General features: G+C 34.4%; 1 protein-coding gene across 1 annotated transcript; it reads left to right on the top strand.

Annotated features, from left to right (window-relative positions):
• Positions 1-10,104: 10,104 nt before the first annotated feature.
• On the top strand, positions 10,105-11,802 carry LOC104645163 (uncharacterized). The gene is made up of 4 exons (XM_010316241.2): positions 10,105-10,477; positions 10,586-10,735; positions 10,866-11,247; positions 11,724-11,802. Exons 1-4 carry the CDS (start codon positions 10,105-10,107, stop codon positions 11,800-11,802), a joined length of 984 nt encoding a protein of 327 aa, XP_010314543.2.
• Positions 11,803-14,405: the final 2,603 nt, after the last annotated feature.

The raw sequence follows: 14,405 nt of genomic DNA, 5'->3' as shown, positions 1-14,405 counted from the left end.
GAATGTTTTTAGACATGAGATGATCTTACCCCTAGGATTTGAGTTTCCTCCCTTGCACTCAAAAATGGGTTCATTGGAATTGAAATTTCACTATCCTTGTCCTACAACCAATAGAGGCAAAGCAAGCATGCAACCAATCCATACCCAATATACATCAAAATCTAGCATATCAAGTTCTATCAAGTCAACAAGTGTAACTTTATTGGGCTACGAAATAGGACAACCTTCATAGACTCTATTAACCACCACGGAATCACCCACCAGGGTAGAAATCAAAAAAGGTTCGGTAATATGTCGGGTAGTATTTCAAACTTCATGGATAAAAGAGGGTTAAAAAATGACAATGTAGTTCCCGGATCCAACAAAGCATATACATCAAAGGAAAATAATTTTAACATACTGGTGACCACATCCTGTGAGCTATCTTGATCACTTCGGGATTGGAGAGCATAAAAGTGATTCTTCTTAAGAGTATCCAGATTTGGGGAACTTGCTTGAGCTTGAGAATTTTCCCTTCCTTTGATTCTTCATCATAGGGAAATCTCTCTTCATGTAACCACTCTTTCCACAACCATAATGATTACCCTTGCCAAGTAGGCACTTACCATCATGTTTTCTACCACATTTTTTAACAAAGAGACTTCTTAACATAAGAACCACCACCTTCTCCTCTTGGGGCTTAGGAGTGGACACCTTACTCTTGTTGAACCTTGGAGAATTAGGAGGTCCTTGGTTGGAAATCCTCCTTTTGAACCTTGGTTTGTCTTGAACCTCAAACTATTCTTAGAAGAATTTCCCTCTTCGATTCTCACCTTCTTCAACTCCCTACCAACTTGCTTAAGCTTTTGCTCCTCAATTTGTTCTGCATGAACCATGAGACGAGAATATCCATTCTAGGAATCAACATATCCGACCTAGATTCATTAACCACAAGATTGGACATACCCATGAAAAATTTGTTCATCTTAGCCCTAGAATCTGCAACCATAGTAGGAGTACTCTTTGATAGTTGAGTAAACTTGAGGTTATACTTCTTCACGGTCATACCTTCTTGACAAAGGTTGATGAATTATTGTACTTTCCTATACCTTATTCCAAGGGAAAGAACCTATCAAGCATAGTCGTTTTGAAATCCCCCAAGTAATCCAGCCTTCAATAATTGGAATCTCATCCTTCCATTGCTCATACTATACTTGAGCTACATCTTTGAACCCTTCATCAATAAACTCTTGTGGGTCCTCCTCCACCTTAGAACCATAGAAAGTAGGGGGATTCATCCTTGTGAAATCCCTAATCCTTGAAGCGGTAGTGCTAGCATTGGGGTTCACTTGCACCCTAGCATCCCTAGCAACTAGAGTAGCCAACACTTGAGTCAAGCTATATATGGTCGACTTTATCTCAATGCTAGACATAGCCCCTTCTTCAGTAGGAACTTGAGGGTTTTGAGGAGCTTGAGGGGGAACCGCCTCATTCAAATTCTCCTCTCTACCCCTTCAAGCATTGTTCCTCATTGTATTCATTTTCTATAAACACAATAAAATGATTAGAAGAAAATACTAGATAGATATAAGACTCTTAGGCATGACTAAGGAATAACAAGAGAGTGAGAGTTCCTAAACATCACATAGTCTCTCATTCATAAGTATGTTGTGCTTCACAATTATGAATAAGATCCTACATAGAGGTAGTTTAGTGAGACATCAATCCTAATATTACTCAACCTCATGCTCTAATACCAAGTTGGTTATGACCCAAAGTACCCCTTAGTCGTAACCGGCATTTTCGTCGTCCTCTAAGAGGACTAAGATAAGCCCTTAGCATACATCATAGCACATCATAGGTCAAAAATTTGCGGAAAGATTTAAAAATTTACATATTGAGTTTACAGTGACTCCTTAAATATGAAGTGTATATAGACTTCTCTTTTAGCATAACAAATCATATAGAAGTCTAAAGTCTCATCTCACATATAAACCATCTACAAGAGTATGAATCACAATAGTTTGGGTATAGACCTTAGTCTATTACAATATGTCATATAGGCTACAATGAAGTCGCAATATGAAAATAGAATAATTGTCTCAAAACATAGACAAAACTAATAAGGATTGATGAGTGACTCTATCCTTGAAACTCATGAGGACTCAACAATTGACTTAGGAAGGAGCCAAGTCTTCTTCTTCTGTGACCACGAATCTCCTCAATGGACCGAACCTAAAATTTATGGAAAAAAGTAAGAAAATATGGGTTAGTACAAACCACATGTACTAAGTATGGCTCTTATGCACAAAAATCATCAATGTATGATAAAAGGACAATTTCATCAAAATCATACTTTCTATCAATTTAACTTAACATGCATATATAAGAAGCACAATAAGTCAATTCAACATAATATCAACCCAACATGTAGATCGCCCAAGCAATACTTGTGCAATGCCAAAGATAGAACCTCATAATCCTATCCAAGGCTAAGTATCATATTAAGCAACCCACTTCATACTTACAACATATTCTCTTAAAGTCATCATAACATGATTAATACATGAATACTACTCATAGTTTATCTACATAATCATAATCATAGTCATAATCATAAAAGAACACTACTAGAACCATCACTTGGAATCCCACATGTGCAATGAGTGAGAGAAGCCTCATACCCTCCCTCACCCTCTGTAGTATCCTTCAAGACAACCCTAATAATATTTCACATAAATTGTTCAGTTACATTTACATTAGGGAAAGAAGTGCAATAATCGATATGAGACCATGTGAGATACATGCAATCTGGTGTTCTACTACTACACCGAAAAGAGAGGGTTAACACTTGCCTAAGGTGTAACCATTCGTACATAGTTATCTAGTTGGATCCACTAAGATAGAGTCTTATGTGTGCACATAATTAAAGGTCAAGGAGATTGTTTCTAGAAACTTTGACTTGCTAACGTGAAGGTTTTCATTTCATGAGACAACACATAATTCGAGAATCCAAACTTACTAATGTGAGGAACCCATGGGAGCCAGACTTACTAACGTGAGACCTCTATCTCATATACATGCCCTTTTAGTGCTAAGAAATTATTCCATTTAGTAATCATATTATTTCATCATACAAGCTCACATTAGTCTTTTCTAGACCCCTATATAAACATCTTATCATATATAGCTCATAGGTTATCACAAGTGAGAACAATCCTTTCACTTTAGACATTACTTCACAAGTGAGTAAACTTTTCACTTAAAACTTCATTGTAATCATAAGAACTACTTTCAATCATACAATAATTGTATCATAACATACATACATAGCTCATTTCTAGTTCAATGTCTTAGGGTTAGGGATGAGGAATACTTAGCATCAACATTACAATCACACATTAGAGTTAGAAGCATTACTATCTAAGTAACTCATAATTCGTATTGAATCCAAGAAGAACCAATTAATATACCTCATTGCCTTTCTATGAACCTTCGTACTTCCATTACCAAGAATACATAACAAATTACATAGACAAGGTAATTCAAGAAGAAATTACATAATTGACAACAATGTAGTCAATCTACATATTCATAATTTTCGTAATTCACCATACTAATTCAAGGTTTTCATGAAATTGGGGAAAGGACATGGGTCTAGGGCACTCTCATATGTTATCATCAATTAACCATCAATATATACTTAAAACACATTAGTTCATCATAATTAACCACAATTTATTCATAATTTTGATTTTCAAAGAAGACTCATGTGTAGAAAAAACCCTAACTTTTGGAGAATTTAGAAATCATCTTTTGGAGGGACCTCTTGGGGTAAAGGATCCCAAGAGTGAAAGAAATCATACATTAAAGATAATAAAGCAACAAAATTGGGCTGGAAACTTGAAGTATTGATCTTCTTCTCGGAGCTCTAATGGTCTTCAATTGAGGTTTGGAGGAAGAGAGAATTTGAGAGAGATGGGAGTGATTTTTTATTTCAACTATTGGGACTTATTTTGAGTGTTAAAATTGACCTAAAACTGACCCTAATACCTTATATAGTCACCCATTAAATTACCCAAAAGACACCTCACTTAAATGGGTCTTTTTATGAAGTCAAAATACTAAAAATACAAATTTTACGAATCTGGGAGATAGATGCGCGTAGCATGGTCAATTTCACGATTTATTTTTTAAATCCGAGTTGAGACAGTAGACCTTGTGTAGGGCCCCCTCCGCGAGGCCAAGTTCAAATCTCCTCGTATTGCACGGCGTCGCGCAGCAGCCACCACAATCCTGTTGCATGCATGCTGCTTTGGCAGCCTGCTCGCCTATATTTGGGTTCTCCCCGAGGACCCTTCCGGTGGTCCTTGGGGTGTTGTGAATGTACGGTTTGACCCTCTATACTACATTTTACCTATTCAAAGTCTTTTTACAAGTTTTGAATTTCATATGACCCTCCAAAATTTTCACCAAACATAGAGAAGTCAACTAGTTAAATCTCGCTAGTTTCCGGACGTTAAGGCTTTTCTTTAAAGCTATGGCTCCAATACTTCTCAAACAAGTTGTATATACTATTTTTGGTCTAAATCATCATTATACAACCCTGAGGCTCTAGTACAGGTCATGAAATTTTCAGGGTGTGTCATAAGGAAAATATTTTTCCAAAACTCTTTTCCAACCTCCCCCTATCCACCCCACCCTACCAGGCTACCAGCCTCTAACCCACCCCCACCAACCCACCCATACCAACCCCCAACCCACCCACCCATCCCCCAAAAAAATTAAGCTTATTTTTAAAAAATGTTTTTGACTTCAAAAATTTATTTTTCACCCCTACCCTCGACCCTCCACCCCCCACTCCACTACTACCCCCTACCACACACCCCTACAAAAAAAATTGATATTATTTTTAAAGAAAAATTCAACTTCAAATTTTATGTTTTTCCACCCCTATCCTCGAACCCCCACCCCCAAAAAATAGTTATTCATCCCTACCCTGGAAAAAATAGTTATTTTATAATTATCATTACAAAATTAAAAAATCAAAATAGAAGATAAATTTCTAAAACATTGAACCTAAATTTTTTCAAACTAGCGTCATGGTACATGGAATCTTACTTTTATTTTTATTTTTTTAAAATGAAAAAAGAGATTCACACTAAAAAGAAGTTGATTAAACCACTACAACAAGTGTGGTTACAGTCCAAGTTGAGTGATTTTATTAATAAAAAATAAAGTTTAGTGACTTTGATAAATAAATTTCAAAGTTGAATGACCCTTTGAGGTATTAACTCGTTATAAAAAAAAGTTGAACAATAGTTTTCCAAATTCTTTGAATGACCCTTTGAGGTATTAACTCGTTATAAAAAAAGTTGAATAATAGTTTTCCAAATTCTTGAATTTGGAGAACAACTATTCATACAATCTATATCACTTTTTCAATAATATATTATTATATTTATTTTTACGTAGTTAATAGATTACTTTTATATAAGGCTATTGACTAATTCTCTAATATTAATAAACTTTTGAATGTAATATAACATTTTAAATATGTAATATTTAATAGATACTATTTTTTCTGAATTAATAATATATTTTATTAATTTCCTCATTTTAAGTGATATAATTTGATCTGACTATAAGTTTCACTAGAATCCACATAATTTAAACGATAATATGAAAAGATTAAATTTAAAAATACAATACATACATAATAATTTAAATACAAGATAACAATACACTACACGACATAATAGTTTTTAAAATCACAACAATAATTTAGTAGTCTCGTAGGTCGTTTCCTGATTCAATAATATTTGGAAAAAAATCAATGTCTGGTCCAAAGAATTGTTGTGGTTGTAATTGTGGTTATACTTGTTGAACAATTTTTATCTAGACATGAAAATATTAAGGACAAAAATGTTCATTTTGAACTCCATAATTGTAATGACCTTTCAAGTCATTTTCATCGTTTTCCAATCTTTTCAATGTTAGAGATTTCCTATAGTGATCACAAGTTATTTATGACTTGTTGGGACTGACAGTTTGGTCACTGAGTCATTTGTTTAAATTTTGTGTAAGTTTTCGTATTTTGCAGACTTTGAAACTTGAGTGATTGACTTCATTTAAAGCTTTAGGAAGGCGACTTCTAAATGCAGTTTTTACGGTTTCATTAGCCCCAAAACGGCCATTTAAGTGAAAGTAGGATTGGTTCGAATCGCGAAACTTCTAGTGTGAGTTTGTGTCTTAAGGCGTGTTAACTTTGAAGATTAATTCAAGGGTTGACTTTGGTCAATATTCTTGATAGATGTGCTCGGATAAGAGTTTTGTCAGGGCGGTTAGTTTTGAAATATTGAGTTTGGTGTAGAGTAACCATTTATGCGGTTCCCTGGGATTCCAGTCTCATTTTTAGCCTTCTTGTTGTTCTTAGCTTAGAACTGTACTTGGGTGTGGGAACCCACTTTTAATCGAAACAACCTCGAATGAAAGTTTTGATGATTTTGTTGAGCCTAGAATATCAAATTGGGTGGGTAGCATATTTTATTTGAACGCACGAGGTTGCGAATGAATCCCGGACACCCCGTCGAAAATTTAGAGTTGGAGCGAACCAGCTAAAATGTTGATAGCTAATTAAGACCAGATATCAAACTTTTGAGCTATCAGAGTTTACTTTTAGCGACCAATTTTGGGCATTTATATGTACAAAATTTCAAATGATGATTTCTCCCTCATTTAAGCTCTGATTTGAGTGATTCAAAGTCCGGTGTGTCTGTTGGGAGCATGGATACTTGGATTTATAATTAGAAGCTATTGAACAACATTCTTTTGAGGTAAGTTTAAGCTCGGAGTTTCTGCCTTAGTTAGGATTTCTTGTTAATTTTGCATGTTGTTGTTGTGGCAGTTTTTAAGCTTCAAATTTTGTTCAATTTGGAACAAAGGTTTGAGGTCTAGTTTAGGACCTTTTAAGAGAGTCAATTTTCTAATTCCCGTTTTGACTCAATTTTTGGTCAATATCTAGTTGTTGTGTCTTCAGTTTCGAAACGTCCGTAATGACAGTGTGATTGATAATTCGATAGTTGTTGATATTCGGAGGTGTTTCCGATATGGATAGCTTATGTGTGGTGGATTTAGAGTGCTCGTGTTTGGTTTTAAGGTAGACTTCCGTCTACATTATTGATTGAGCTTCTTAGATGATGCATATTACATATTTCATGTAATTTTGGATGATGTTTCCCGGTTTAGCCTTCCTCTTGTTATTCCATCCTTTCTTAATTTCGTAGAAGCCTTGGGCTTATTGTTGGTGTTGTGATCCTTAGTTTAGGTTATGGCTTTGCTTGTGGTATAGAAGATCTTGTTTGTCCTTGTTAGGATTAATTTGTGGTGGCCTTAGACTAGGATGGACATTAGATGCTTTAGGTTGTGTTTTGTCACCTGATTTTCACTCTTTAGAACTTGTTTTGGATTGTTGTCCTTGTGATGATGCTTGTGACCTTAACGAATCATCATAGTCATGGGTTGGTCTTAGTTGTGCTCAATTTGGGATTATATCGGCGTGATTGAGGTAGGGCGTCCCTTGAGTTTGCTCCCTCCTGATTGATTTCTTGTTGATTAGCGACAGACATGTTATATTCTTATTGAGCTTACGGTTATATTATTGGGTACGAGCCCGTATATGAGGACCATTTGGATCCCAGGTTAGTACTTTTTGCATTGGTATAGTGGTTTCATGAGGCACACTATATATGGACATCTAAGGGGGAGTGTTATCAATCCATTGAATAGTGGATTGTCCATTTGGTTTATTCATGAACTACCAAATTCATGTATGTATAATCCCTAGGTAATATAAACCCCTTTTTAGATAACTATATGGATAACAATGAATTTACTAGTTTGGACATTGAACTTGGTGACTTTGAAAATGATTTCTCTACTTATAAATAGAGATATCATTCTCCATGTAGTACACTTGAATAATATTCAAAATTTATTGATGAATTGGTGTACTCTTTTTTTTTCAAGAATTGATTTCTAAACTACTCATTAAGTTAAGGCTATGATTTTCAACTATTATGTTATAGTTTGATTTTGTAATTAAACTTAAACAAATTTAATGCTAAAAATAGTTTAGTGTTAAAAACGAAGATAAAATGTATATTTAAATATTCTTAGAAAGAAAATTATTTATTTATGTAGTAAAAAGTGTAAGAGTTGGTTTTAAAATTGGCCAAAGTCATATACGGACACTCAAACTTGTCCCGATTATTCACTTAGACACCTCAACTAGACGTACTACCTATTGAACACCTTAACCACCCCAGATTTGAACCGTAAAACCTTTTTTTAATCACTTTTCATTAATTATGTGGCGCGTGTAGTTAACCGCCCCACGTATATCTGACATGTATTTAATGACCATTTAAAAAGTCCCACGTGTATCCCACGTGTATTTGTTAATGCCTAAATTTGAGAAAATTCCCAAATCGTTAACTTTCACAAAACAGTTCTCTCTCTCTCTCTAACTTCACGCTTTCTTTTGATTTCAAGCTCTCCATCTCACGATTCATTCCAGTTCCTTGTTCGATTGTTGTTTGATTCCTATTCTTCGTGTTACGATCTATCCTACGGTAAGTTTGATTTTTGTTTCTTTACATGCTTTCTTATATGAATTTCACAAAGCTGTGGTTTTGTAAAAATCTAGGGTATTGCGAATATTCTGTCCATTCTTTACTATTACCCAAAATTATGATCTAAAGCTTTGTTTTTTAGTTGTTTGTATGAGTATATTCCGTTAAATCTAGGGTTTGCTTGATATTTTGTAGGGGGCTGCTAACAATTGACCATGGAGGAAATCATATTTACGAAGATTTACCATGGTGGAATCTTATCTGAGTTATCGGTTGTCCCTACTTATGTTGGAAACTGTGTGTCTGCACTAAGGTATATCATCAAGTACCACTTTTCCATTTTGGAACTGTTGTATTATACTAAAGAATTAGGGTATGAAACTGTTGGAGGCTTTTATGTGAAAGACTTATCGAATAAAAAATGGATCCTAATTACAACTGACCAACATTTACTACACCTTATTAAAGACTTAAGACATGAGGACACTTTTGAAGTATATGTCTGTCATGTATTAGATAAACCCTTACTTGACACTGAGGTAACTATAGGATATCTAACTAATGGTGAAGATGGTGAGTCTGTTAACTTAGGTGAAGAAGGTCAGGCTTGTAACCTTAGTGGTGAGGGTGGTGAGGGTGAAGCTGTTAACCTTACTGGTGAGGGTGAGCATGTTAGCCTAGGTGGAGAGGAACTGGATGATAACCTAGGTGGAGAAGATGCATCCGATTTCTTGAGTGGTGATTCAGATTTAGATATACCTTCAGAAGATGGTTTAGATATTGATGAGGAGCTGAGAGAATTTAGAGAATAAAGAAGAAACAAAAAACAGAGAAAAAAGGCTACTGAATTTGAAGAAATACCAGTAGGAGAAGCTGGTGGTATAGATAGAGGTTTTGAGGATATTGGAAAGAACAAAACTGACAAATATGTTGGAAAATTCGGTGGAGATGAAGATTACATTGATAGCTTTGACTGTTGGAGTGATGATAGTGATGAACAACTAGATGTGGATGTTGTTAGGGGAGTAGACATACCTGCTAGAAGGAGAAGCAGAAAGGTTAGGTATGATGAAGATAGTGAAGTGTCAATTTTTGAACTTGGAATGGTCTTTGAAGGGGCAAATCAGTTCAGGAAAGCAGTGGCAGATTATGCTGTAGAGTATAGAAGACAGTTAAAGCTAACCTAATGAAAAACATAGAGTGAGGGTGAAGTGCAAAAATGTTAAGTGTAAGTGGTTGTTATATACTTCGATTGACAGGGACTCAAGGTGATTTTATTGTAAAGAACTATCATCCTATTCACAAGTGTATTCCATTAAACGGAAATAAGTTGTGTAATTCAAAGTTTATTGCTAGAAAGTTTAAGGACAGAATTATATCTCAACCATACATAAGGATTTGGGAAATTCAATATTTGGTTAGAAATACATTGGGTCTTTATGTTGGTAAGACTCTTTGTTACAGGGCTAAACAAAAAATTATGAGGGAAGACATGGGTGATTGGAATCTGGAATTTGCCAGATTGTGTGACTATGCAGATGTGATCAAACAAACCAATCCTGGAAGCTCTTGTTGGGTAAAAATTGATAAGGAAACTGAACCAGGGAAGAACCTTTTTGTATATTTTTATGTATGCTTTCATGCATTTAAGCAAGGATGGTTGGAGGGGTGTAGGAATATAATTGGATTTGATGGTTGTTTACTCAAGGGAGCTTGTAAGGGTGAATTATTAGTTGTTGTTGGAAAGAATGGGAACAATCAAATGTATCCCATTGCCTGGGCTGTTGTGGATACAGAAACAAAACATAGTTGGAGCTGGTTCATAAGTTATTTAATTGCTGATCTAAACTTGGGAACTGGTGAAGGTTTGACTGTGATGTCAGATATGCAAAAGGTATTGTTTATACAATTTCTTCTTTTTTTAGTTTAATATTACTACTCCAATTACTTATTCTGTATATACTTTTTGTTAGGGACTTATTCCTGTATTGTTGGAGTTGTTACCATAATGCTGAGAAAAGAATGTGTGCTAGACATATATGGAGTAATTTGCATGTTAACTGGAAAGGAGAAGAAAGAAGGAAACAGTTTTGGAGATGCTCAAATGCCTCTTTTGAAGTCAAGTTTGGTGAAGAAGTTCATGCAATGTCTAAGCTAGGTAAGAAGGAAATAACAGAGGACTTACTACATTATCATCCCATAAATTGGTGTAGAGCTTTTTTTTTCAGACTCATTCCAATTGTGATGTTGTAGAAAATAACATGTGTGAGACTTTCAATTCCTGGATCTTAGCTGCTAGACATAAATCAACTATTACCATGCTAGAGGATATTAGGCATAAAATGATGAACAGACACATAGACATGATCAAATTTGCTGAAACATGGATATCAGACATTACACCTATGACAAGGGCAATGCTAGAAAGAAACAAGGAGTATTCAAAGAACTATAAAGTTCAATGGAATGGGGTGAATCGTTTTGAGATTAGTGATGGGGAATACTCATTTGTTGTTGACTTGGAGAAGAAGCATTGTGACTGTAGGTTGTGGATGTTGAGAGGTATTCCTTGCCCTCATGCTATTTGTGCTTATTATTACTTGAATCGAGATCCTGATCAACATGTAGAGCACTGGTATACGAAGGAAAAATTTCTCAAGGATTACAATCATTTCATCCAACCAATACCCAATATGAGAATGTGGCCTAAAACTACAAATCCATCAATAGAGCCTCCAAAACCAAGATAAATGCCAGGCAGACCTCGCAAGAAGAGAAGAAAGAGCAATGAGCCCAAAAAATAGGGGAAAATTTCCAGAAAAGGAGTAAAGATGACATGTTCCATTTGCAAGAAAATTGGTCATAACAAAGTTGTGTGTGCAAGAGTAAGTAATACTAGTCATATTCACATCTGTAAATTGCTTAAAGTTTATAATCATATGTTTTATTTTGTGGTGACATAGTATGGGATGGGGAGCACTTCTCAACCTGCAAGTCAAGGAAACAGCCAACAAAGTTATTCTCAAACAAGAGTAAGATTTTCTTTACATATTCATTTGCCTTAATTTTCATTTAGACAGTTATTCATATGTACTTATTTTTGTTCAACAGGTTAGAACACAAAGTTCTGTTTGTCCTGATACCAGTGTTGTGCCAAGAACTGTGCCAAGAACTACCCAAACAACAGTAAGATTAGATACGGGCTATCCTTTAAAAATTCATTTGCATTTTAAGTTTGTTGTATAAGTTTTCATATATCTTTATTTATGTTATATAATCTACAATGGGAGGTCCATCTACAATGGGAGGTCCATCACATTCTACTTCCAGAACCACATATGCAACTACACAATCAAGTCAAACAACTTCTATTTGTGCTGACACAATATTTGTGCCAAGACCTGCTCAAAATAGGGTTCAAGTTGGAACTGGAAGAGGATTGGGAAGAAAAAAAGCTAATGCAAGAGGAACCCTATTTGTTACAGAAAGGGATAGTTCTTCTAGTGAATTGTCACCTTTATCAGGTCACAAGAGACCATACAGTTCTGCCTCATTTGCTGCTGCTACTGGAGAAAACAGAAGTCCTGCAACTGGTTTTGGTGTTTACTCTAATCCTACAACTGGAGCCCAAGTATTAAATGTATGTTCACTTAACATGTTTATCTGTTTTAGCGTATATTTTATAGCCTTATAATCTAACTTTTTTTTACACTTTCTATCTTATGTTGCAGCCTGGTACATCAAGTGAGAAGATTCTACATGGGCCAACAACATTGAAAAGTGCTTCACCAACCAATATAGACATTGGTTTTAAACCTCGTGGCCTAAAATGGAAGGGAAAAGATGCAGTCAGCACCTCACAGTTACAACAAATAAAAGCTAAAAAGAAAAACTGGAAGTAGTTCATTTGGGAAGTTGGTGTTTATTTGAAAACAATTTACTCTTTGGTTTATTTGAACACTCATCTAATGTATTTTTGAACATTGTATTTGTGTTAGCAAGACTATGCCTATTGTAAGACAATGGTTTTCTATTACCTCTCAATGCATTTGTGTAATGTATTTCCATTACTTACTGTGTGTTATGTATTTTTCAGTAATGCATTTGTGTTATTAACTTAATTTTTGAACAACAACTACACTACCTTTCAATGCATGCCTTTTGTTTTTTTCAGTAAGACTACTGATCAATTCAATTCCAGAAAAAAAAATCAAGACACATGGCAAGTGATCAATTCAACTCAAACTTTCAATTTGATACAAAATATGAAGGACATATACCAATTAAAACATCACTAATTGATCTAGAATAACTACCTAACTACTGCAAAACTAAACAATTAAGTATTACAATCCTGAACTACTATCAACTACAAAATATTAAAGAACCATTTTATAGTTAGTAGACAAAGAAAAACAATCACAATTCGGTTAAATTTGACATTTTCCCAATCCCTTTGGAGTTTAACTTCCTTAAGCTTCTTGTTCAATACCATCAATTTCACTTCATTTTCATTCAATTGAAATTTCAAAGAATCTTTTTCTTCTTCAAGCTCTTTCACTTTTCTCTTTAGTCGATCAATCCGATTTTGACCGTCTATGAGTCTATTCATTGAGGATGATTCATCAACATTTTCAAGCGACGGATCAATCCATCTAAAATATCCACATCCACCATTTTCCTACAAAACATATAACAGTAGTAAGGTGTAATAAATTTTTCAAATAGTACAACAAGAACAGTTTTTGTTCGAAAAATAACAAACCTTTGATGATTTGCATCCAAAAAATCGACGACCTGGGTTCAAAGGAGTCCTCAAAGTTTTCAGTCGACAATAATAACCACACTTGCATATATCAACTTCATCGATATTTACTGAAATTTGCGACATTTGATAAAAGAAAATTAATTTAGAGAAGAAGAGAGGAACTTGGATATTTAGAGAAGAAAAGAGACACTTGGAGATTTAGAAGTAGAAGAGAGAATTGGAGATTTAGGGTTCTAAATGGATTTTGGGGAAGAGAAATTGGGGAAGAGGATATTGGGGAAGAGAATTGGGGATTGCACTTCAACTTTAACATTGAAGTGTAATGTTAACGTTGCTGCCATGTAGGCAGTGTAAAAAATGAGAAAAAAACAAATTCACGCGCTCCATTTGCGTGAATCACAAACGATTTGCCATGTAGGCTAAAAATAGTTTTATGGTTCAAATTTTGATAGCTGAGGTGTTCAATAGGTAGTACGTCTAGTTGGGATGTCTAAGTGAATAATCGGGACAAATTTGAGTAGACGCATATGACTTTGGCCTTTAAAATTTATACTGAAACTCAAATTAATACCCAAACATCATATGCAAGAAAAATAAATAAGGTAAAATGTGTATACATAATTTATTTATTTTTTTATCATGAAATCTATTAATATTTTAAATAACCTTTGTCTTAGTTCTTCTATACGTGCAATAAATAAAAATATTTTCTTCACTTCTCTTTTCGTTTAATTTTAATTTTAGTTTTATGTTTTGAAACTTTTTTAACAAACTTTTAAGTTTTTTTTGCATCTTCTTTAGTAATGACCCTTATTATCTTTTGTTATTGTTACATATAAAATAAGTTACTAAACAATCAATTTAGTGATATATTCTTAAAGAGATATGTTAATTGATTCCTAGCATCAATTTATTTTAACATCATGTTAGTCAAATAACATTGTAATTTTTAAAGATAATTTTATTCAATAGCTACGTCAAATAAAGAAATTTATCATTGAAATTCGTAAATAACCATTAGTAAA

Source organism: Solanum lycopersicum, chromosome 12 (genome assembly GCF_036512215.1).
Source record: "Solanum lycopersicum chromosome 12, SLM_r2.1".
Classification (NCBI taxonomy): Eukaryota; Viridiplantae; Streptophyta; class Magnoliopsida; order Solanales; family Solanaceae; genus Solanum; species Solanum lycopersicum.
This window is presented reverse-complemented; position numbering and strand designations above follow the sequence as displayed.